A 26,266-nucleotide genomic window follows, 5' to 3' on the forward strand; every position below is an offset into this window, starting at 1 on the left:
CATATACCTACCAACATTTATCATTTTTTCCTATTATCTTAGCCAATCTAAAAGATATGAAGGGTCCCACAGTTCTATGCCAAAACCTTGAGGTTCAAACCAGACTAAATAATGATCAAGAAATACATTGAAAAACTACTCTAAGTGACTTCTTCCATGCCAGAATTTAATAGAAAGGTCTGCCAAAAACCCAAAGCCAATGGGGATGGGGGAAGAGGGGAAGAGTCAGGGAGAGGAAGGAAAAAATGGCTAAAAAATTTACATTAAAAACTTTTTTTATATTTGAAGGAAATCAAGGAAAATAAAAAGTAGGAAGAAAGGTCGAGTAGTAAAGATCTTCAACCATATTACAAAAATCATCAAAACAACATGAAACTGGATTAGGAAAGAATGCATGACCAAAGGACTAGAAAGGATCACAAAAGATAAAATGGACAATCTTGAATATATAAAATTAAAATTAAAAAGGCTTTGCAAAAAAATCCAAATTCAACACAAGTATGATTATAACTGGAGAAAAAAAGTTTTTCTAATAAAAGTTTCACTTAAGACATATATGGAACCAATTCAAATATATACAAAAGTAAAAGTTGTTCCCTACAATTGACAGTTAAAGAATATGAACAAACAGTTCTCAAAGAAATCCAGTATATCTATATTAAAAAAAGATTCCAAATTACTAAACATTAGAGATGATCATTAAAGTAACTGAAGTTCAACCTCTCACCCAATTTGTCAATACTGATAAATAAAAATGATAAATGGTAGAAGGGACTTCAGGAAAACAAATGAAGCTGTGCAAAGCAATTTGGAACTATTGCCAAAAGTCAGTAAATTATGAAAATCCTTTACATCCAGCAATACAGGAACTGTGCTTAAACCATCCTTAAAGAGATCAAAGAGAAAAGGTCCCTATATACAAATATCTATATCAACTTCTTTTATAGTGGTAAAAAATTAGAAACTAAAGAGGTACCCATTAATTAGGAAAAGGTTGAATATATATTATAGCATACAAATGTAATAAATACTATTTTGCTAAAAAAAATTAAGGGAATAATTTTAGGGAAACCTGGGAAGTTGAATTAACCAATGTAGAGTGAACAGCTAGAAGAACAACTGCGCAACATTACAAAAATTTGACAAACTTGATCATCCATGATTCCAAAAGAATGATACAAATTTACTCGACAAAGCAAAAGGAGCTATAAGATGTGACATTCTGATAGAAGGAAAAGAAACCATTGTCCCTCAGAATTTTAACATCTTCAAAGGGTACTGAGAGTTAAATAAGCAAAGGAGAGGTTCCAGGAGGTAGATTGATTCTGTTTTTAAGGTTTTAAGAGGGGAAAGGAAAAATAAAAGGAATAGGAGAACAAGTGCAAATAGGAAAGCAAACTGAAGTCAGTACCATTATGGAGGGAGTTTAAGAAAAATGAATATCAGATCAGCCTTACTCTTACTTGAAATGGACAAAGAAGGGACTAGAGCGTCTGAACAGAAACAGAAAAGGCATCAAGAACTTACAATGTGAGGTCTTGGGCTTTTTCTGAAACCCAGCCGATTCCCTGATTACCTAGTCCAATCACCACATTTTAGAGATGAAAACAACCAATCACATAGATATTAACAAGAGAAGGTTGGATTCAATGCTCCATCTTGAGCCTAATTCAGGGTCCTTCCCTCATCTTTCCTCCTTACAGCAGCTCCACTTACTTTTCCAAAGCTGATTCCACTGGTTCATCCTTCCCTTCACTGGTTTACTGGAGCCATTTAGTAACCAAGTTAAATTGTATTCTCTCCAATTTAGAATTCCAGCATATTAGGAATGGAGGGGACACCAGATATGCTCTAGTCCAACCCCCATACTTTATAGATAAGGAAATTGAAGCTCAGAAGAGTCAGAAAGGAGTGTCCTATCAAAGAGCATGTGACTACTAGGAGCAAAGCTAGGATCTGGACAAGGTTTCTTAAATTCCCAGGATAGTGTTCTTTCCCTCTTGTGGGACGACTTAAAAAATCCTCTCCTTATCCTTTCGCTTTGAATCCAAAGTTCTGTGATTTAGCAACTTATTTTGTTCTAATAATCTAGGTTTATTCTTAGAATCTAGGTCTTATTCTTTAGAAGTAAGTAATCTTACTTCTAAAAGGCTCTAAGAATTATTTTCTCCATAAAAAATATTAATGTTGCTTTATTTTTATAATCTTCATGTTGATAAATGTTTTATTCAGAAAGTAGATTTCTTCAGCTTAGAAGCACTCTATATAATAGGAGACAATATTTCATAATAAATAGTTGCTTTTTCCAAACACAAAAGGGCAAGAAATATAATGTATGTTACCCACTAAAAGTCAATCATATAGCCTATAATTATTTTGGGCTATGAAAAATATAAGAAACAAAGTAGAACAAAACAAAAAACATGATCTGATAGCTGCAAAATCTAGCCAAAATTAGTTAAAAAGGAAAAAAAATTCTCAGACACAAGCAATTCTTTTATAAATCATGGTAGTGTTATTAAAAATAACCATCCTCAGTGCTAACATTTAGCAAAATAAAGCAATACATTAAATACAATGATAATAAATTATATTTCAAAATTATAACAAAGTTATAATACTTTCATTTGACAACACTGGATTTTATCAACAAGGAGATGGCCATTTCTACTCAAATGACATTTAACATGTCAAAGCAACATGTCACTCAAGTGACATTTCTTTTACAAAATGCCAGTAGTGGATCTTTTTCAAAACATACTTAAAAACTCATCCCCTGGGTTCTCTTTGAGAACATGTTTTAGCTTTCCATGTTCATTTTGTTATCTATTTTTGAAATTTTTAAGTATTTGGAATCACAACTATTGGAAGCAAGGTGCTCCCTCAATGACACAAAAATATTAAGATCCTAATGATTTATTTGGGGCTAGGCACTTTCTGTTATTCTGGCTAGGTGATCATGTAGATTAATACAAATGCACTTTATGGTTTTTTTAATTCCTGTAGCACTTTGTTCTACATTTATTATAAAGTGACTTATCCCTGTATTGGGGCTGACTGAACTGAGGTCCGATTTGGTTAGATTTGATGGTAAGTTACAGTCTAGATCAACTACAAAATAAGTAAACATGTTTCTCATGTAAGCCCCATGACTCACCACCAATATATTAGCATCTAATACTTGGGAAACACTCTCTGAATTAAGATCAGATCCACAATTGCTTCCTAATGAAAATATTCCTGTTAGAAAGGCCTCCCGGCCACTGTCCATTATTCCTGATGAGGGCTTTTCTTTCTGACCCACTTCATCCAGTACTAGTTGACAAAGAAATTCAAAAAAGTCCTTTGCTCGTAATTTCACCTAAAACAAAAGAAAACAAAAAATTAGGAATTTCCAATAAGTAATTTAACTCCATTTTAACATTTCAAAAAAATAAAACAATTAAAAGTGACCTCAGAGGTCATTTCAATCCCATAAAGCCTGCAACATAACTTTTTTTCATGCTTCTTAACCCAGCTCAAAAACAAGAAATCTATTAACTAACAAGGGAATCCATTAGGTTTTAGGTTACAAAATGTAATTCTTAGTTCTTCCTTATGTTGAAGCAAGATTTATCTTTTCTCTAACTTCTACCCTCCTGGACTCCTCTGGAGACCAGGAATTTATGTCTAATTCTGCTTTCCCAAGAGGATCTCGTTAAGACATTTAAAGAGGGTGGTATCTTTTCTAGAGAAACTTCAGTTTATAACTATCTAAATTGCATCCCCCTAAGCTACACATGGTACTTAAAGAGTACAGGAGTACAACCATTTCCCTAATTTGTTCATTTGTTTAAAACATCTATGCAATTTGTCTTTTATATTACTTCTACTTTTATTCCTTCCAGAGAGGTTGCACAGAAGTGGATAGAGAATTAAGTTACAAAGTCAGGAAAGCCTGGATTCAAGCCTTCTGCTACATAATGAAGATGGGAAAGGGGAGGGCTCTAGTCAAATCATTTAATAGCTCAATGCTCAGTACTGGGGCATTACCAAGTTCTGAATAAAAGTCTGGCAATGACAATCATAGGCTTGCTCAATGAATTTAAGTAACATTTTTTTTTCATAGCAATTGTCCTAAGTGTCTGGAGAGAATGCAGCGTCAATGGCAGACCCACATTGAAATAAAGGTTTTATGTCAGCCTTTCAAGCTGCACACATAATGGGCAATTAATCAACCCACAAACATTTATTAAGCACTTATGTTACAGAAGCTCCAGTATGTATCAGATAAGTGATATATGATAAATTTTATCAATTCAACAAATATTTAATAATTTATTGAGCAGCAATGTGTTAGACTCTGCCGCTCAGCAGTGGGGACAAAACTAAGACTAATCTCATCTGCTTAAAAATCCAAGTTAAATATAGTCAAAGCATTTGTCAATGTCTCCTGATATCTGTGACTACACATTATCTACACCTTTCAAATAAACCTACTTGGGATTTTTTTTAATTGGTCACCTTTCTGTACCCCTTTTTATTTGTCCCTACTTTACCTTTTAATAAGATTTCTGTGTGCAGCACAATTTTGAAGGTCTTCAGGATTATTCCTGTCTTACTTGGTTTCTGACCTCCCCTCCTTTTTTTTTTTAAATTTATTTTTAATGGTATTTTATCTTTCCAAATACATGCAAAATATCTTCAACATTTATCTTCAAAAAACCTTGTATTCCAAATTTCTCTTTATGTCTCCCCTTCCCAAGACAACAAGCAATCTGATATAGGTTAAACATGTGCAATTCTTGTAAACATATTTCCATATTTATCATGTTGAGGGAAAAAAAGCAAAAACAAAAACACAAGAAAGGGAAAATAAGCAAACAAAAAAGGTGAAAAAGATATGCTCTGATCGACATTCAGTCTTCATAGTTCTCTCTCTGGATGGAGATGACACAATCAATGCCTTGAATCAAAAGAGTCAAGTCTGTCAGTGTTGATCATCACATAATCTTATTGTATATAATGTTTTTAGTTGTGCTCACTTCACTCAATATCACTTCATGATCTTTCCAGGTCTTTCTGAAATGAGCCTGCTCATTTTTTCTTATGGAATAACAATATTCTGTAATATTCATATACCACAACTTACTTAGTCATCCTCCAACTAGGGGCATCTACTCAATCCCCACTTCCTTGCCACTATAAAAAGGACTGCTACAGACATTTTGCTTATCTTCTCCACATTCTTCATCACCAATAATTAAGTACTTCCTAATTTCTATGTTTTCTTTAAGCTCCTAGAAGAAAACAACTGTTTCATTGTTTTGTGTCTCTATGATAACCCATCCTTCTCATGGAAGTTGATCGAATAGAGGCAGTCACTTTGTTTTCTCTAGTAAAGAAATTGTTTAACCTATATCTTGTCTTGGAGATGGGGACAGGAAGAAAGAGAAAAACACAAGGTTTTGAAAAGATGAATATTGAAATCTATGGAAAAATAAATACTATTTAAAATTAAGGAAATGATAAATAACTATAGTTCTAGGATATTAATCCCAATATGTATTTTAGTATGTTACCATCTTTTTACTTGTTCAAGACCTCTGTGCATGTCACCTCAAATTCTTTAAATTTTTTTTTGCTGAGGCAATCGAGTTCAAATGACTTGCCCAGGGTCATACAGCTAGGAAGTATTAAGTGTCTGAGCCCAGATTTGAACTCAGGTTCTCCCGACTTCGGGACTGGTGCTCTATCCACTGGGCCGCCTAGCTGCCCATGTGACCTCAAATTCTCATAGAATTATAATAGAGGGCATAGGAAAAATTTGGACATCTCAAAGCTAAAAATAGCTTGGACATTATATTTATGTTAAATTAGGGAGCTTCTAGCAAACTTGTACTCAAAACAGAGTACAGAACTAAATTTTTTTCCCTCTACTATCTAGACTTATTCCTTTGGCACATTACCAGCAGAGCCAACATCAGACAAGGTAAGCAGTTGCCTTAAGAATGAGAAAAATTCACAAAGATGGATATAATTAAAACCAGAAAATTTGATACACCATAGCTTTATTTATTACTGTCTTCCAATCAGAATTTCCATATCCTGCTGCTTTCTTTCACAATAATTCTTTAATTTTACTAGAAATTCAAGTATGAATTGATCAACCATTAAACCAAATATGGTAAATCTGAACATTTTATATCTTGATCAGACAAAGGAAAAAACCCCAAAAGAATTGCTACTGTACTTTAATAAGTACACTGCCGTGTACTTATTACAGTGCAACAGAAGAATGCATGGTTGAGAAAAATCTCAGAAAGTTAGGTTGAAACAACAACAAAAAAAAAATCACCTCCAAAAACTTATGAAACTATATGGTACTGGCTAGGAAATAGAAAGGTAGATCATTGGGAAAGAGTAGAGTAAGTAAGAATTCGTTATTTATTAAAAACTTTTGAGAAATTGGGAAAACAGTTCGACAGAAATTAGACAGACCAATATCTCACATCATTTGCGAAGAAAAAGTGTAAAGAGTTAATGAGCTAGGTATAAAAGAAGATATTAAGAAAATGGAACAAATTCCATGAAGATCATGGAATAGATAAAAGAAAATAGTGAAGTATAAAATGAACAAATTTAATTATATTAAAAAGTTTTGCAAAAATAAAATCAATGTAGCAAAGATCAGACAAAAAACAGAATTGGAAACGGAATTTATAGACCGTTTCTCAGAGAAAGTCTCATATCTTAAATAAAGAACTTAATATATAAAGAAATAGTCAAATCTCTTAGAATATGAATTATTACCCAAAAGATAAGTGATCAAAGGATATGGAAAAGCAATTTTCTGATGAAGAAATCAAAGCAATTAGTCATAAAAATGCTCTAAATTACTGATTAGAAAAATAAGAAAAACTACCTTGAGATATCATATGCATTCGTTACATTGGGTAAAGTGGAAAGCAACAAATATTGGAGTGGATGTGGGAAAATTATACCAGTGCACTGTGGAACTGTGAACTAATTAACCATTTTGAAGAGCAGGCTGGAATTACGTCCAAAGAGTTATTAAACTGTTATTAAACTGTTCATACTCTTTGATCCAGATAATCACTTCTAGGTCTGTTTCTCAAGATGATTAGAGGAAAAGGAAAAAGAATAGTTTAAAATTTTGTATTGCATGTATATATGGTTACAAAAATATAAACTAAAATATGTGTGTATGCACATGTGTGCCGGTATATATACATTCATGTATATACATGGGGGTGCAGATATGTATGTACATGTATATATAACTATATCCAAGCTGAACTATAGCCTACTTGGGAGAAGTAGGGGAGGAAAAGGGAAAGAATAAAGTAAAAAAGTATCCAGCAGAGAACAAAAGAAAATCTTTTTTCAAGGAAGCAAAGAAAAGATGGCTAGTTATGAATACAATGCATTTTATTACAATACATGCTTTCTTGAAACAAATATTTTTATTGATATTGTTGGCCACATGACAATTTTTTCTTTTTCTGTCATCTTTTTCTATTCTGCCATTTTCTTATTTGTATTTGTTTTAAATACTTTAAAAAGATAGAAAAAAACAGGGAATATATAGTTATATAATGCTTCAAATAATCAAATAGAACTGGAGGGATAGGGGTGGGGGGTAAGATTATCAGGATTAAAAGATTTGCCCAGGGTCACACAGCTAGTGTTAAGTGTCTGAAGATTTGAACTCCTAAGCCCAGAGCTGGAGCTCTATCCACTGTTACCTACCTGCTCCAAATGGAGCAGTATTCTTGCATCCACTGAATACATAAAATGATTGCATGATTATATTAAACATTAATATTATTCTCTCAAAACTGAAGTAAATTCCAAAAGATAATGTAAATTCACAGTTGAATAAATAGTTGGAAAAATTCATTTGACTAACATATTGACTTATAAATGGAAATATTAAATAATGCCCATTCCTCAGCATCCCACAATACTTTTTTTTTTTAATAAAAATCATGCTAAATAGGAAAAAAAATTACTAAGACTGTGTCCTACATTTTAGCCACAAGTATGCCAGAAACAATTTGTTTTTCACTTAATGGTATTATTTTTAAAAAGAAAAATGGCCAATCATAGCTCTCCCAACACTTGGGCATTTTCCTCTCTACTCCATGACTACAAATAACTTCATAAATATTTTGAAGAAGGGATAGCTCATAATATATTAAACCACAGTTGGGAGTTAACACTGCCAAAAAAGTCATAACTGAATTTCTTAAATACTCTTCTTGTATAATCCAAGGGACCTGCGCCTTGTTATTAATAGTCTATGGAGGATGGAAGAAAAAGGAGAATGTCCTCAGACGGGTCATCACACCATTTCAGGAAAGCAGTATTTTAAACAAGGGAAGAGGTACTCAGTTTGCCATTCCTAATACATTTGTTCATTTGTTCTTTATATAATCCGTCTTTCTAAGAAGAAGATTTTTAAACTAGAGAAATGGTTATTTATTACAATTTCTAGATGGACTAAAAGTATTTTCACATAGAGTACAAAAAAAATCAGTAACAAACTTAAAAGGGCAGAATTAGGCTCATTTCTGTATGCAAATACTAAGATGATCATAAGATTTTCACCAATTCATCTATTAGGAAGCAATTTTATACTCGGCTTGCCCATATCCATTCATCAAACCCTACTGAACCTGGGAGTGAGGAAGGGACAAAAATAAGCTCTTTTTTAAATTTTAAATTTTTAAATTTAAATTTAAATTTAATTTAATTAGCCCGTTGTTAACCGAGAACAATTTTAATCATTCTGTGTAAACATCAACTCCAATAAATGTAGCATACCTGATCTAATGTTTCTCCTTCAGGAGGTGTAAAATTTGGGCATTGTTCCCCAGCTGCTTTGGCCAATGCCTTTAATTCACATAGAGGTTTACCTTCTGCGATGCCATACTTCTGCAATAGGACAACAGGTAAATAAGTAATTTAAGGTATTTTCATTATGACAATGCCCACTTTTAGTACAAAATATATAGCCCAAATAAAATAAAGTTAGATATACTGGATTACTTACCATCGAGGGGAGGAGGTAGAAGGAAGAGAGGGAGGAAAAAAAATGTGGAACACAAGGTTTTGCAAGGGTGAATTTTGTTTGTTTTGAAAATAAAGGTTTAATAAAGAAGAAACAAAGAAAATTTAAAAAATAAAATAAGTTTGCAAGATACAAGTTTACTCCCTCACATCTCTGATGTTTCTCTATACTACTCATCCATGTTTAAGAGGTTCATTAAGTTGCTTAAGAGGCATGATTCTATATACCTAATATGCAGGTGTAGAAGTGACTAGATTATGTTACCCACCCATATGTTCTCAGGTAACTATATGGAGCAAATGAAAATGAATAAAAAGACCATACTGGTGTTATGATAAAAATCTGATGAAGAAACACACATAAAGCTCCAAACATAATCAATTTATTAGCAAAGCTGGCAACAGCCAATAAATGGGTTTCAAGGCTCCTTAACAGCCAAGAATGCACCCGAGAATGAAGGCAGCTCTTTTAAAATCATAAAAAGGAGCCTAAAATGGTCAAGGACAACAATCTGGCACACCAGAAGCTCATCTCACTTCTATGCTAAGATCACTAACTACAAGTTACATTAGTTTGTCGCCAGGTAGATAGAAATTCTCTGCAAAATCCCATGACTGGCAATTTTGGAAAGAGTAACAGGATGCTTACAATTTACATGCTAGTAGTTTCTAACAGATTAGAACAGGATTAGAATTGTGTCTGGAAATTCCTGAGGAGGGGAGCTTACAGCTGGCAAGCTTAAGGAGTTCAGAGGGAGTTCACATATTGAGAGAAATACATAGCACCTTGATGTTTAATACCTAGTAAATTGATTAAGACAACAAAATACAAAATAAAGTTTCCCATTCTATGCTAGTTGCTTCTTAATAAGTTACTGAATTTCTTTAAAATCTTCTGCATATTTAATAGATAAAAAATATTCCATTTCAGTATAATTACTTTTATTTCTGAACCTGAATTGCAAAACATTTATCATCTAAGATTAGATCTCACTATAGAAGCAGCATGGAATAATGATAGAAAACTGAATGAGAAACTAAAAAATCCTGGTTGAATTCAATCAAGTCCTGCTGCTGACACATACTGGCCATTTAATCCTGGGAAATCATACTTCATTTCTCTGTTCTAGGCAATTCTGATCTGCACTCACAGAATTGGGACTCAGAGGTCCCAATATTAATGAAACCATTAGTCCAATAAGCATTGATTCTAACATGAAATCCAGAAAAATCCAATGGGGTAAAGTATTTTACTTGCTACCAAAAATACAAAATGAGCTGCTCTTTATTTAACTTCCCCACTAGCACTCATTTGCATTAGAAATGAGAAAATATACTTAAAAAAGTCCATTTCCCTTCTGCACTATGCTATGCCCCCATTCTGAAATGGAAAGGCAAAAAGATATCATTTCCATCACTAATTCTCTAAAAACTAAATTTTATTCATATACAGAAAACATGAATTTTATGTTATACACACACACATGAATAAGACTTAAGGGACATCATCGTAATTAACACTTAGGGCTTACACTTTACAACTATTATCTTACTTCTTTATAACAATACTGTAAGGTAGGTGCTATTATCTCAATTTTATACATGAGGAAACTGAGGCAAACTAAGTGACTTTTCTAAGGTGCCTCATACTGTGTGTCTGTTTATACACATATATATAAGTGCATATATATATATATATATATATATACACACCCCTACACATGTGTGTACATTTGTTTATATGTAGAGATTCCACATACAAATATAATAAAATTTCAAATTTTAAAATAGTTTACCTTTTTTTTTTGGCTAAGGCAACTTGCACTATTTATTAAATAGTAATATTTAAGTTTCTTTGTCTAGGGAGCAGTGGACTGAGATTCTAATGTATTGCTAGCTGTATGATTTTAGAAAGGTCACCTGTGGGGAGCAGGCACTAATCTGAGGCCATGTTAGGCCACATCCAAAAGACTGCCTGAACCTTGAATAGGAATCTCCTAATCACATCATGGAGCAATCTCCTAATCACATCCTACATGACCAAGCACCGCCCTAACCTTGAATAGGCAGATATCTAGGCATCCCCTAATCACATCATGGAGCTTCCTATGGCCAGAGACCCCTGAGCACCTAGTCCTTGGGCGGGAAACCAACCCTTTGTCTAGGACCCCCACCCTGTACTGTGTTTGCACAAACCTGCCCCCTTTCCTACTGCTATATATTTCTGTACTATTACACCCATTAAAATGAGGCTTGATCAGATGGTTTTGTCTTGCCTCCATTTCTTCTGAGTCCCTTTCTCTTGCCCTTTCATCTCTTTTCTTCCAGGGTCCACACACTCTGCCTCGAGGGCAGAGGTAACCTGGATATCAATTAACTTACCCAAGTGAAGAGATTTAAGGTCTGAAGTTCTTCTGAGTCTAAAAATTTAAAAATCTATCAATCCTAACCCCATTGAGGGTTAATCATTCGCACTGGAAGGTTAAGTGATTTGCTCCATATCACAAAGTCAGTATAGGTCAGAAACAGAATTTGAACTTAGGTTTTCTCCATTCCAGGGTTAACTTTCTATCCACTATGCCTGCATTTCAAATGTACTATTTTTCAAACAAATGTAGATAATCTTGTCATTAGTAAAATACAAAATATTTAGAAGTGTTATAGTCACAGCAATTGTGTCATTGCAGATTTTGTAAAGTGATTTGCAATATTGTAAAATTGCAATAAAATGCAAAATCTACTGAGTGATGATGGGGACCCAAGAAGTTATGTAGTTCAATATTCTCTTTTCACCTATAAAGAAGTAGCGGAGCTAGGATCCAAATCTGGGTCTTGACTCTAAATCCAATCATTGTTCTTTCAAATTCACCACAATGTCTTCTCAATTATTATTATCCTGTGAGGCTTCCTGTATTTTTTTACATTAAAATATGGCTTTCATTCTTGGTCTAAAAACCATATGAATCATCAACTTTCAGTAGGGAGATGAGGGACTAGAGTTGCAAAATACTGAATAAGATATACCACATGGCTATAGTTTGATAAAGGAAAATCTCTTTAAAAAATTATGCCAGGCTTAAAAAAAAATAGCCAACTTTTAAAAATGGGTTATTTATACTTGAAAAAGTTGAAAATCATTGACATAGAACAGAAGTAAACGGAGTAAACAGTTTGACAATTAACATATTTAGATAAGGATGCATAAAATTGAAAATCTATGTGAAAAATACATTATTCCAAAGTTTTTACAAGTATCACTTCATCAAAAAAACACCATGTCATCTATTATAAATTGATATTATTTTTTATAAATAAAGTAACTTCTTGATTATCTTGATTATCTGTTCCAATATCCCAGCAAGAATCCTTAACACTTACCCTTTCACGAAGTCTTCTATCATATATTACTGTTGCTTCTTTACAAAATTTACTTTTCTCCAAAATCATAGCAGTGGTCTGAAAATATAAAGTGAATTAGTTCTCTTTTCCAAAATTGTAAATATCAATATATTTATGTATGAATAATTATGAATTAATGAATAATATCATTATGTATGAATAAATAAAATATATAAATAAATAAAAAACTAGCTATGAATATAAGTTATATTAAATAAATAGATTGGCATTTCACCTACAGGTCAAAATATGACAGGTATCCAAGATGACTAATCAACTAACAGCAAATTGTGGCCTAGGGGCCAAATTTGACTGTGTCCTATTTTTATATGGTCCATGGGGCTACCTGCTGTAAGGAGGTAAGGGGAAGGGAGGGAGAAAAATTGGAAGTTTTGCAAGGATGAATGTTGAAAATTATCTTTGCATATATTTTGATGATAAAAAGCCATTACTTAAAATAAAATTAAGTATAACAGGCAGTGGACTAGAACTGCTTTCAGGTCAGTTTGTAAATTCATGATATATATTTACTTGTATATTTTTTTCTATAATAATTAACAGGTAGAGAAAGATTTCAGTAAAAGTTTTTTTTTTTTTACTTAATAAATTAATTTTTTTTACTTAATAAAAAAAAAAACTTTTACTGAAATCTTTCTCGTATGAATACCTTATTTATTTCCTAGTCCTTACTACCAAAATACACTTAAGATCTGATTTTATAGTTGTGCGCAGCTTTTTAAAATCTTATGGCACTTGATTATAAAAAAGATACTAAGGATTAATCCCAAATAAGTATTCACCTGTTTTGTACGCGTGAGATCACTAGAGAAAACATGAGTAAACTTCACATTCTTAAGAAATTCACCAGCAGCAGATGCTTGTCTAAAACCAGTTTCTGAAAGAGGTTCATCTACACCTTGACCTAAAGAAAAGAAAAAAAGAAAACTCAGTATCAGATTTCATTGTCTACATTTTTTTAATAAGACAATTGAGTTAAGTACGTCTTCCATAAAATTCAGCAGAGAGAAACCATAAGGAATCAATCATTCAAATCAATTGTATCCCAAAAGTACATTTTACATAGGTTAGTGCCTTAGTGAAGAACACTCAACCACCTTTGGTCTTATTAGCCTTTTGCATCATTTTGCTCATTCCAACATCCTCTTTATTCTAACATCCTCTTTAGTTTGAATGAACACATGTTCATTCAAGTAAACAATTTAAGATCTGTGAGAACAAGAAACCTATCTTATCCATTTTTATTCTTTCCTTGGGCGTGTCTTCTATCCAATCAAAAATCATCTAAATGAATTTTATTCATGTACTTTAAATGGAATAGTCATCCATCCCCAATTTAGGAAACTCATTCTTTCAATAAACATTTATTAAGCTATTATGTGCCAAATGGGACAATGACAGAGGTGGGAGAGTGGGGGGAAGCTAGGAAACTTACTATAAGTAAGTGGGGAGTGGAGAGTGGGGGGAAGCTAGGAAACTTACTATAAGTACACGAAACAGTGAACCATCCCCAAGTTAAATGAAATCTGTTTAAAATTATCTTGTAATATTTCCTTTGATGCAATTAGCTAAGAGTTAAACAAATTTAGTGGCCCAAGGCAAAATTACTAAACTTATGGGAAATCAGTGGCCTCTAAAGATTAAAGATTTTTTTCCTACTCCCTCCACAGCATTCTAAATGAATGAAACCTTTCACTTTATTACAAGCCCTCCCCATAGCTTACTTTATGATTTTCATGCATAGCAAATAACTATCTGTTTTGCTTTAGTTTCAGGGGGTAAATAATAGCAAAAAAAATTTTAACAAAAGGGTCTTAAAGACAGAAAAACCAAAAAAGAAAACTTTAAATTTTAGGATTGAGGAAGTGGGACAAGAGGATCACAGAATGAAAAATCAGATTTGTTCCAGGAACATAAATTTGAATACATCAGGAATGAGAATTATTCATCTGTAACCCCCAGGAATGAGCTGTCTTTATCACAAAATGAAGCTAAATATTTTCAGAACCAAGGTACAAAATTAGTGTGTTTAGTCAGGTATCTGGGAGCTTAAACTCAAAAGATCTAATTGTAAGATAAGAGGACTAATCAGAAGAGTCTGTTCAGAACAGAATCATGTGGAGAAACAGGAGACTTCAATTTAGTCCTTCTCTTTGCTATTGAACTTAGAACTAAATTAAAAGGAACCTTAGAAGGAAATAGTATCATCACTAGGCAGTGACATTTATTAAACCAAATCATTTTTAAATTAGTCAGTTTATTTTTAAAACAAACTCAGTTGATTTTGTTCCTTTGAAGTCACTCAGGAGGAATTACTTTGGAAAAGTGTTCTTTGCACTTGGTTCACTACTAAAATTAATCAAATCAGTTACTCTGATCATACTTCACTCATTCGAATACTTTTTAAATGCTAGATCATATTAACATTGAAAAAAATTTTCAAAACATGTATTTGCAGTAGTATTAGACCAACCTTGAAGAATTTTCTCTCTGTTATATCTTGTTTCTCCACTGAAATAGAGAGAAATAGACTGATTATCATATCATGCTTTTGAGACAAAGAAAAAAAAGACAAGTAACAAAAACTTGTACAATGTACAGTGAAGGTAATGAAGGTACACAACATAAACCACAAAAATACAAATACTTGAAATTTCTTTAATGGAAGCAGTATAATTTAGGAAAAAGACTGGATTGTTGAAGAACCTTTAAATCTCAGTTCTCCCACTTTACCTTGACGAGCCATACAACCTCTCTGGTTTTGAAGAAACCTCAGTTTCTTCATCCATAAAATGAACTTACAACAGGGTTTTTTAAATTTTTCAATCACAACCTCTTTTCAGAGAATTTTTTATATGATCCCAGTTATATAGGTATATAAGACAGGCATACAAACCAAACATTTACTAATAAATAATAAACTTATCTCAAAACAATTCTTTGATATACACACATAATTTCACCATTCATCAAAGACTGCTGTCAAAACATTTCACTATTCCTATATTTAGTTATGCAACCCATATGGGATCACAACCCATAGTTTAAGAAGCTTTGGCCCAGAAGAAAGACCTCTGCAATTTGTTGCAGTTCTAAATCTCTGATCCTACGATTTATACTAACTTTAACTGACACTAAACTACTTTAAGTATCCACTTTATTTGAAAGACAATTTGTTATTATTATTAATACTATTATTAACTCATAAATTCCAGTTTACAAAGCACTTTTCTCACAAAAATAAATCAAAGTTGACAGTATAAGAACTATACAAACTACAGCAAAGAGAGGTTATGTGAATTACTCATAGTTCCCAATGTTTTAATTCCAAACCCTATTCCTGGAATCACACCACTTCAACATTGTAAAAGTATGTATTTCTCAGACCACTTATTGGAAACATGTTGAAGGGCAAATGGTCATCTAGCTTCTAGAGAAAAACCTCACTACCTCATAGGTAGTAAGCCATCCCACGTTGTGGTAACTCTGCTAGGAAGTATTACCTCCCTTTAAGTTGAAATAATCTTCTCTGAAAGTTATATCTACTGCTCTGAATTCTATACTCTCAAATTCTTGAGCAGAAGGACCTAACTTAAAACTTTGGGAAGAAAAAGGCAACTAGTTAGTAGGTTATATATGTGCAAACGTGTAAAATCAGGCTTATTGTGAAAGAACATATGGAAACAGAGGGGAAAAGTCCAAAAAAAGATAGTGAAAATTTGTTTAAATCTATTCAGATACCATCAGTTCTTTCTCTGGATGTGCAAAGAAAGCATCTTCTATCACAACTCTTGAAATGCTTGAAAAATGCTCTTGAATTGTATTGCTAAGAATAGCTAAGTTATTCATAGTTGATTATGTTGTTGGTCATGGTTGATCAATGTTATTGCTGTATACAATGTTCTCCTGGCTCTGCTCACACTCTCTGTTGGCTCTGGCTCAACATCAGTGCATGCAAGTCTTTCCAAGTTTTTCTGAAATCTACCTTTTCTTATGGCATTACATCCACATATCACAACTTTCTCCAAATGATATTCAGCCATTCCTCAAATTTCCAATTCTTCTATACCACAAAGCAGGTATTTTTTCACAAGTAGGTGTTTTCCCCTTTTTTGGTGATCTCTTTGGAATACAGATCTAGTAGTGGTATATATAATTAGCCCTTCAAATATTACAAGAGTTCTTCTACCTTTCCACCCCTCCTCCCCGTCCACCTTCATTCATCAAAGTAAATTTTTAAATGATTCTGAATTCCTTCAATACTCTCACTCTGGACTATCTTCCAGTTTGTCAATGGCCTTGCACTACATACAAAGTATGCATACACTACTCCAAATGTTTAACAAGAGCAGATGTAGACTACAAGGAAGGGAGCTGTACCCTCATGCTGGACCTCATACTATCGATTAATGTAGTCTCTGAGAGCCTTGTGGACCAGATGGGAAGATAAGAGTTAGCTTTAGTTTTAAGGTTTGCAAAGTACTTTATAATGTTTATATTGTTTGATCCTCAAAAAAAAAAAATCACCCTGTGAGGTTTCATCTACTGGTATCCAAAGATGAGAAAACTGAGGCTCACGCAAAGTGTAAGAGGCACCCTGGTCTTCACTTCAAATCCAATATTCCATCCACCACCATATAGCCTCATATTGTTCTTTCATCTTTTAAGCCCATAAATCTGTTAAATAGGGCAAATGCCTTAATTGATACAAATACTGAATAGTGACCCACACTTAACCCCGTACACCAAGATAAGGTCAAAATGGGTTCATGATCTAGGCATAAAGAATGAGATTATAAATAAATTGGAAGAGCATAGGATAGTTTACCTCTCAGACCTGTGGAAGAACTAGAGATCACTATTGAACTACAAAATAGAATAATACAAAATAGAAAATTTTGATTATATCAAATTGAAAAGTTTTTGTACAAATAAAACTAATGCAGGCAAGATTAGAAGGGAAACAATAAACTGGGAAAACATTCAAAGGTTCTGATAAAGGACTCCTTTCCAAAATACATAGAGAATTGACTCTTTTATAAGAAATCAAGCCATTCTCCAATTGATAAATGGTCAAAGGATATGAACAGACAGTTTTCAGATGATGAAATTGAAACTATTACCACTCATATGAAAGAAATGCAAATTAAGACAACTCTGAGATACCACTACACACCTGTCAGATTGGCTAGAATGACAGGGAAAGATAGCACGGAATGTTGGAGGGGATATGGGAAAACAGGGACACTGATACATTGTTGGTGGAATTCTAAACACATCCAGCCATTCTGGAGAGCAATTTGGAACTATGTTCAAAAAGTTATCAAACTGTGCATATCCTTTGATCCAGCAGTGTTTCTACTGGGCTTATACCCAGAGACATATATACCAGATATACCAGAGACACTAAAGAAGGGAAAGGGACCTGTATGTGCCAAAATGTTTGTGATACCCCTGTTTGTAGTGGCTAGAAGCTGGAAAATAAATGGATGCCCATCAATTGGAGAATGGTAGAGTAAATTGTGTTATATGAATGTTATGGAATATTATTGTTCTGTAAGAAATGACCAGCAAAAGTTATATTTTAATATATTTAATATGTACTGGTCATCCTGCCATCTAGGGGAGGGGTTGGGGGGGGGGGTAAGAGGTGAAAAATTGGAACAAGAGGTTTGGCAATTGTTAATGCTGTAAAGTTACCCATGTATATATCCTGTAAATAAAAGGCTATTAAATTTAAAAAAAAAAAAAAAAAAAGAAATGACCAGCAAGATGAATACAGAGAGGATTGGTGAGACTGAGCTGAGTGAAATGAGCAGAACCAGGAGATTATATACCTCAACAATGATACTGTATGAGGATGTATTCTGATGGAAGTGTATTTCTTCTTTCTTCGACAAAGAGAAGATCTAGCTCAGTTTCAATTGATCAAGGATGGACAGAAGTAGCTACACCCAAAGAAAGAACACTAGGAAATGAATGTAAACTGCTTGCATTTTTGTTCTTCCAGGGTTATTTATACCTTCTAAATCCAATTCTCCCCAACAAAAAGAGCAACAAAAGAACTGTTCGGTTCTGCACACATATATTGTATCCAAGATCTACTGTAACCTATTTAACATGTATAGGACTGCTTGCCATCTGGGGGAGGGGGTGGAGGGAGGGAGGGGAAAAATCGGAACAGAAGTGAGTGCAAGGGATAATGTGAAAAATTACCCTGGCATGGGTTCTGTCAATAAAAAGAAAAAGAAAAAGAAAAAGAAAACAAAGGACAAACATTAAATGACAAAAAAAAAAAAAATTATTTTTTATTTATTTATTTAGCATGAAATAAGAAATTAACTAAAATGCAGATTTGGTCAAATGGAAAAAGGGAATCAAAGTTTCACTAAATAATTTATTATTCGGAAATACCGAATGGATAGTATTAAAGGGAGACCTCCCTCCAAGATGACATTAATTCATTAATTACCTATTATTCAACTATTTGCAAACACATTATATTAATAGCTCTCCATCCTGTCCCTAAGATTTTCTTCAGAGATTTTTGTCAATAGTCTTGTACGTTAGCATCTCCTTCAACTTTAGCGGTCTAGCAGGAAAATAAATCTGAGTCTAGGAATGCTCTGACAACAATGGCAGAGAATAAAGATAAAGATGTAAAAGCCATGGCAATGTAGTTTTAAAGAGTCAGTAGCAAAATTACTTATTTGACTCTGCTATATTATCTATCATTCAGCTCCCCAGCATGCCTGAAATGCCAAAGACTTAAAATTTAATTGGAAATCAATCTAAAAAAGAGACCCCATATCTTTAGAGATGACAAACTGAAGAATTGTAGAGAACATTGGACTTAATCACAGGATTTAACAAAAAATAACAGTGTTATAGATGGAAGAGGGGGAAAAATTTTGGAACACAAGGTTTTGCAAAGGTGAAAGTTGAAAATTTTCCATGTGTTTTGAAAATAAAAAGCTTTAATAAAAAAAATGTTAAATAGAAATAAGTGTCAGTGAAAACTGAGTAGGGAAACCAGTTGGTTTTATCCCTTTCCCAGGCAATTTATTGTTAAACATATTTTTATGACATTTGCACAAAAATCTATGTGCAAGGTATTATGCTAAGTGCTACAAATAAAAATAGCACAGTCCCCACTCTTGAAGGGATTAGGATAGGAAGAAACAGACACAGACACAAGACACACACATACAGACACACACACACCCATACACAAGATCCAGAAAGAAAGAGGGAAACACTTTCAGCAGGAAGGAGAGAATGCAGCATTTGAGCAGAAACTAGAAAATTAAAGATGCTACAAGAGAAAAAGATAAGGAAGGTAAGACTTCCCTGCCTGAATAAAGTTGGGAGATGGCTAGTCAAGAGTAGCAGTCCAAATTGATGCAGGATACAGAATTAAGTCAAGGGAAGAAATACTAATTAAAGCCAGAAAGTTAACTGTACAGACAGATTATGGAGGGCCTGACCTAGAAACAATGAAAGCTTTTAAGCAAAGGAATGAATGAATCTGTATGGCATTTTATTAAGGATAAATTACAGGTGAATAAGGATAGAAACAGGGAAACAATTAGTAGGATAATATAATTGGCCAAGTAAAAGGCAACGAAGGCCAGAACAAGGGTGCTAGTAATCTCAAGTGGAGAGAAAAGTGTGGATACAAGAGACTGAAGTTAGAATTAAACTTTGCAACTACTTGAATTCAGTTCAACAAACATTAAATATATACTTCAGGGTGAACAGGCAGGATGCTAAAATGCTATAAATGGCCAGAAATACCCAGATTTATATCCTGACTCTACATACACATCACAGGTCTGAGCAAAAAATTAAATTAAAATGTCCTAGCAAAACACTGTGCTGGACACCAAGAACAGAAAAACCAAACAGACCCTGTTGTTATGAACCTTACATGGAGATGGAAGATTGTCTTGAATGAAGAAAAGTTGAAGTTTTCCCATCTTGCAACTAGAAGGATTTGTAGAACACTGAAGAGAAACAGGCTGAGATGAGGTCAGTTTTAGATATGCTGAATTTAAGGTACTGAAAGGATATCCAAGTGAGAAGAAACAGAAAAATGAAATACTAAAATTGTTCTGCAAAGTATTTTGAAAAGTGAAAACTACAACCATTAGCTAATTATTAATGATAGTCCTTAACTTTAGCTTCAACTTTTTGCTTTCAAAGTACTTTACAAATATTAGCAAAGAAAAAGAACACTTTCTCAACAACTTTTAATGTTTAATTTTATAGTTACTGGACAGGTATTCTTTGAATTTCTAGAGCAATAGTTTAGTTTACTTTGGGAAATGAAGACAGAAGATAAAGGTAATTTCACTATTAATCCAAAGCCTTAAATTATTTTCAAATAAAATGTTTTATTATAAACTTAATCATAAATACAAACCTTAAGTGATGAGTAAAAAAGGAAATTAAATTTGCTAAAGAATATTAAAGAAAGTAAAAAATTTTATGTGCACTTACACATATACACACAAACATGCACATTCATATATGTATGTGTGCGTGTGTGCACACATACACAATTAAGGGCACAAACCACTTTATTTGTTAAAACTACTTTTGTGACAATGACAGTAAAGACACTTGCAGGCAGTCTATGAGAGTTCATGGTAACATTCAATTTCACATTCTGCAGTATGATCCATTTCCAAATTCCAAGGCTCTGCCAGAATACAAATGTTTATGCCAAGAGTCTCATGACCAGTCATTTATAGGTTCTACAAATAGACTACACTCATTTTTGCAGGCTTATTCTCCATTGCACTTTAAAACTAAATCACTTTTTTTGAGGTCTAGAATTTTTTCATTCTCAGATTTATCCCTAACAATTTATAAAAACTCATAATTATAGCTAGTTATAACCTAAATAAACCAAAGTTCTTTGAAGAGAATTTTAAACAGAATTTTAATTTTTAAAGAGAATTCATTCAAGTCCAGCCAGTCTTAGGCACTGGTCATGTGACACATCCTTTCAGTGCTCCAGGTCACTCTTTAAATTATAAGACTTTAAATTATACAACACCAACAGCTTTTCATTGATTGAGGTAGTTTCCAGTTTCTCAAAACTCATAGGAATACTTATATAACAAAATGATGAGTTTCTTCCAAAAAATCCTACAACAACACTTTTGTCTTTACATTTTCCATCTTAAAATGAATTTGTAACATTTAGCAGTATTTAATTTTTGAAAAACTAAAAGTTGGAACATCCATAAAAATCGTAGATGAACTGCAATATTCATAACCTGTCAGGACCAGGAAAAATCCTTTCATTTGTGCAAAACTTGAAATATCAGCTTTACAAAGTATGCTGGATTTTTGGAAACTATTTTGTGATACCATAGGAAGCCACTACATTAATGACTGGCACATTCAGAAATGGGTAAAAGGTTAGATCCAAAGTAAATAATGGTTTCTTATCAACCCTGAAAGAAGGTAACAAAAAGGCATCTGTGCCCAATTCTGTTCTATTTAACATTTTTGTTTTATCACTCAATCAAATGAAAGGTGTGCTAGCCAAATTCATTGACAACACAAAATTTAGAAGAGATAGCTAATGCAATGGATAATACACAAAGAAGTCTAGGCTAGAAGGATGGTTCATATATATATATGTATATTTAAATGTAATGTTAATAGTGATAGTAACTTATACTTAGCTTCCAAAAGATGAATTCAGTGTCTATACTCCAAAGAGATCATAAAAATGGGAAAAGGTCCCACACATGCAAAAATGTAGCAGGTATGGTGAAATGATCCAACCATTCTGGAAAGCAATGAATTATGCCCAAAGGGCAACAAAACTGTGCATACCACTCTAATCCAGCAGTCTCACTACTGGGTCTATATAAAAGACCTACATGTGCAAAAATGTAGCAGACCTTTTTGTAATGGTAAGGAAGTGGAAATTGAGTGGATGCCCATCAGTTGAGGAATGGCTGAATAAGTTTTGGTATATGAATAATGAAATATTTTTCTATAAGAAATGATGAGCAGGCAGATTTTTTAAAAATCTGGAAAGATTTGCATGAACTGATGCTGAGTGCAACACTGCAACAAGATTATGTGACAATCAACTGTAATAAACTTGGCTCTTCTCAGCAATACTGTGATTCAAAGCCATAACAGAATTGGGAGGAAGTCTCTCCAGAGAGAAAAGTATGGAGACTGAAATGTGAACCAAAGCATAGTTTTTTACCTTTTTTTTGGTTGTGTGGGTTTTTTCCTTTTGATCTGATTTTTTGGGGGAGAGGGGGCAGGCATGATAAGGAAATGTTTAGAAAAATTGCACATATTAAGCTATATCAGATTGCTTGCTATGGTGGGACAAGGGCAGAATGGAGTAGAGGGAGAAATATTTGGAACATGACATTTTACAAAAGTGAATGTTAAAAACTTTGCATGTGTATCTGGAAAAATAAAATAATGGAATTTAAATTTTTTTAAAATTTTAATAGTATTTTACAAAATGGAGAAGAGTTAGAAGTATATCCAAAAAATATCTATGAGTCTCCCCATCTGAGAAATAAGACATAATTACTGATCAAAGTCTGATCTTTAGCCCTGTTTCTCATTTAAGCAAGTTAGTCTAAACCAGAAGTGTCAAATATACAAGCTACATGCTACATGTAATATTCCCCAGTGAGGTTTGACTCAGATTTAAAATGCAATAAAATATAAATAACATTACACTTAAAAAATATGAAGCTCGAAAGGATCCTTATGTATAGATTAGTAGCCTATTTCTACTAGAATTTTAAATTATAGAAGTGGATAATCAAATTCAGAGCTACTTAATAACCCAATGAAACCTAACATGGTCATGAAACCTAACACTATTTATTAATTATGCTTAGCCCAATAGTAAATAAGAAAATTAATATTCATCCAACAGCACTTAAATGCTTACCCTATGCTAGATACTGTTCTTACATAGGTAAGCTGGCTAATTTTGGAATCCAAATCACGATCACCTTGCACATTCTGTTGGCTTTTATGTTTTTTTACATACTCAAATTCATGGTCAGAACAGCCAATTGTATGCAGTTTAGTTTTCTACTGTTGTTCAGGTCTGTCCTTCAGAAATTACTTGCTCAATGATTTATGAATCAAGAAAAACATCAAGAAAGGATACTGGAGAACTGGGTTCTATTTCTGATTCTGCCAGCTGTTGTGAACTCCAGCAAATATTTTTATCAACTTCCAAATCAGCTCCCTCAATCAGTAAAGTAAAGTTCTATTAATAGAAACTGCTCATAACAGAAACTAATGCTTAAACAAGTTCATCAATCACTCAACAAATATTTATTATGCTCCAACTTTGTGCCAGGGACTGTGCAAGCAGTAGGGATACAAAGTCGGTCAACAAACATTTAACATAATGCAAAACAATTCTTGCCCTGAAGGAGCCCTCTTAACAGGGATGAAAAAGAGTGAACAAGTATGGGCAAACAAGCTAAATACAACATAAATAGGCAAATACAATGAAAGCAACAATCTGTCCTGGTAACAAGAGAAGACGATAAGGACACAAAAAGCATATACAGAATAAATATGTAGAAGTAAATGTAAAATATTTAAATACACTGCAATTTGAGATTAAGTGCACTAGCAATTGAGAGCATTGGGAAAAGCTTCCAGAGGATAGTGACTTGTCTGCCAGGGCCACAGGCCCTGATGATGTTTGATGTTCCTTAAGACTGAATACTCAATGACACCGAGAAGCTGCATGTTATGTATGATGTCAAAAGACTCGAGTTCAAATGCAGACTTTCAAAAATCCTTTACTCTCCTTTGGATGGCAAATTCCATTTTACATAATCTCATTAGATTCACAGTATATTAGAACTGGAAAGTGATCTCAAAGATTTTCCAGTCCAATTCCCTTATTTTAACCTGAGGTGGAAAAATCAAGGGCCCAAACAAGGTCACAAAGGTAATTAGTGGGATGGAATTAGATCCGATTTAAATTACATTCTCCTGATCCTAGTTCCAGCATAATTCCCAAGGGAGAAAAACAGATTTCGAAGTAAGCAAGGGGAAAATAATTAGCAGAAAAAATGCATTCTCTGCCTTACATGACTAGTCTAATTATTGGGTCTAATTTCACATCTGGACAGGCCTAGGGACTGGACCTCCTACCCTAAAGGAAAAGTTACTACCTCCAGAGCAGGCTCAATTAGACTTGAAATCACCTAAATTCAATCCACTAAGATAAGAAATCACCTAGTCCAATCCACTCATGTTACAAATGAGGAAAGAAAGACCTAAGAGTGCAAGTTATCTGACCAACATAAAGCAGCAAAGGCCAAATTTGAATCTACCTCCTCTAACTCAAAATCCAGTGCTTTTTCAACACAAATGAAGGTCTATGAACAAGAGAGGGTGGTAGACCAGTTTAAGTTAATGAAAATCCCTATTCAGGGCCAGTTTAGAACAGATGAACAGAGGTTATTTTCATGCGAGATTCTCAAGATGCTGCAGCATACCTCTGAGATCTCTTGGTAATGGAGATGAGGAAGTCAGATCCTACACGGATCTGTTTACAGTAAGATTTTTGTTTGTAATTCTGAATACCCATAGGACTAAGAGCAAGACATTTCTCTGCTCTGGACATCAGCTTCCTTCTCTATAAAATGGAGCTATACCCCAACAAGGGTGCTTGCTTAACCTTTCTTGTTGCCTCATTGACAATTCTAGCAGCCTGGTTAAGTCTTCAGAAAAAGGTCCATAAATAAATCAAATATACACGGCTACAAAGTATAATTTCAATGATATTGGCATAGTTACATGAAACAACTGTTTATAAACAATACCAATTATAAACAAACAATAACAATTATAATTTGTTAACATGTAAGCAATTGTATATTTATAAACAATCTAACTTTAATGTAGTCGTGTCAACAGAATTATTCACATTAAACTATTACAAGTTGCTACTTAAAAACAAACAAACAAAAAGCAAAATTCGCGCACATCTCTAGTCCCTCCCAGCTCCAAAAACGCAGCCCACCAGGGGATCCCTCTTCGCCTCCAAGATGTGAAACGAGGCAGCGTGATATACAGAGCACTAGTACAAAGTCAAGATGACTTGGGTTCAAATATCAAATCACACTTGACATGTGACCTTGGACAAGTATCATTTCTCAAGGTCTGTTTCCTCAACTGTAATTTATGAGTTTGGCTCAGGCGTGTTCTTAAATCCCTGGTGGGGATCGGACATTAAGTGCCTACTGTGTACCAAGAACGATGCTGGGGGGGAGGGAAGAGAGAACAAAAAAATTAAGAAACAGTCCCTGCTCCCCGGGAGCATCCCTGGGTCGGGGCTTTAGGACGCTGCTGCTTCTTTTCCTTCTCCTCTCCCCCAAAGAGCAGGGAGCGCCTTTCGGGGAAGGGGCTTTTAAGGGAGAAGGGTTGCGCCCTCTACCCGCACCCCAACAACAGAGGGGTGGGCGTCGTTTCCCACGTGCTTACTTACTGTCGGACAACGGTTAATGCGAAACGAGCCATTCCCTGCCCGGCGTCGAGGCGAGGAGAGGTGGGGGTCTCGGGAGATGCCCAAGAGCAGCCTGCAATCGGCTCCGAAGACCCTATGGCCGCCAGCCCTGCTCAGTCGGTACTGCAGACGCCCGAAGACTTCCGCCTGCGCAGACTTAGAGCCGCGGGTCGGCCGGCCGGCTCCGTTCCTACTGGTGGCGGAGAGGGACGCCCTCATGGATCTATACAATAG

At 34.0% G+C, this 26,266-nt stretch overlaps 1 protein-coding gene across 1 annotated transcript; it reads right to left on the minus strand.

Annotated features, from left to right (window-relative positions):
- Positions 1-498: 498 nt before the first annotated feature.
- TIGAR (TP53 induced glycolysis regulatory phosphatase) lies at positions 499-26,266 on the minus strand. Its single transcript, XM_003771303.4, has 6 exons — positions 26,015-26,266; positions 14,966-15,003; positions 13,275-13,396; positions 12,454-12,531; positions 8,830-8,940; positions 499-3,361 (listed from the first exon to the last, which is right to left on the minus strand). The coding sequence occupies exons 1-6, from the start codon at positions 26,044-26,046 to the stop codon at positions 2,927-2,929; spliced, it is 816 nt and encodes a 271-aa protein (XP_003771351.1). The 5' UTR covers positions 26,047-26,266; the 3' UTR covers positions 499-2,926.

This window comes from Sarcophilus harrisii, chromosome 5, assembly GCF_902635505.1.
Source record: "Sarcophilus harrisii chromosome 5, mSarHar1.11, whole genome shotgun sequence".
Lineage (NCBI taxonomy): Eukaryota > Metazoa > Chordata > Mammalia > Dasyuromorphia > Dasyuridae > Sarcophilus > Sarcophilus harrisii.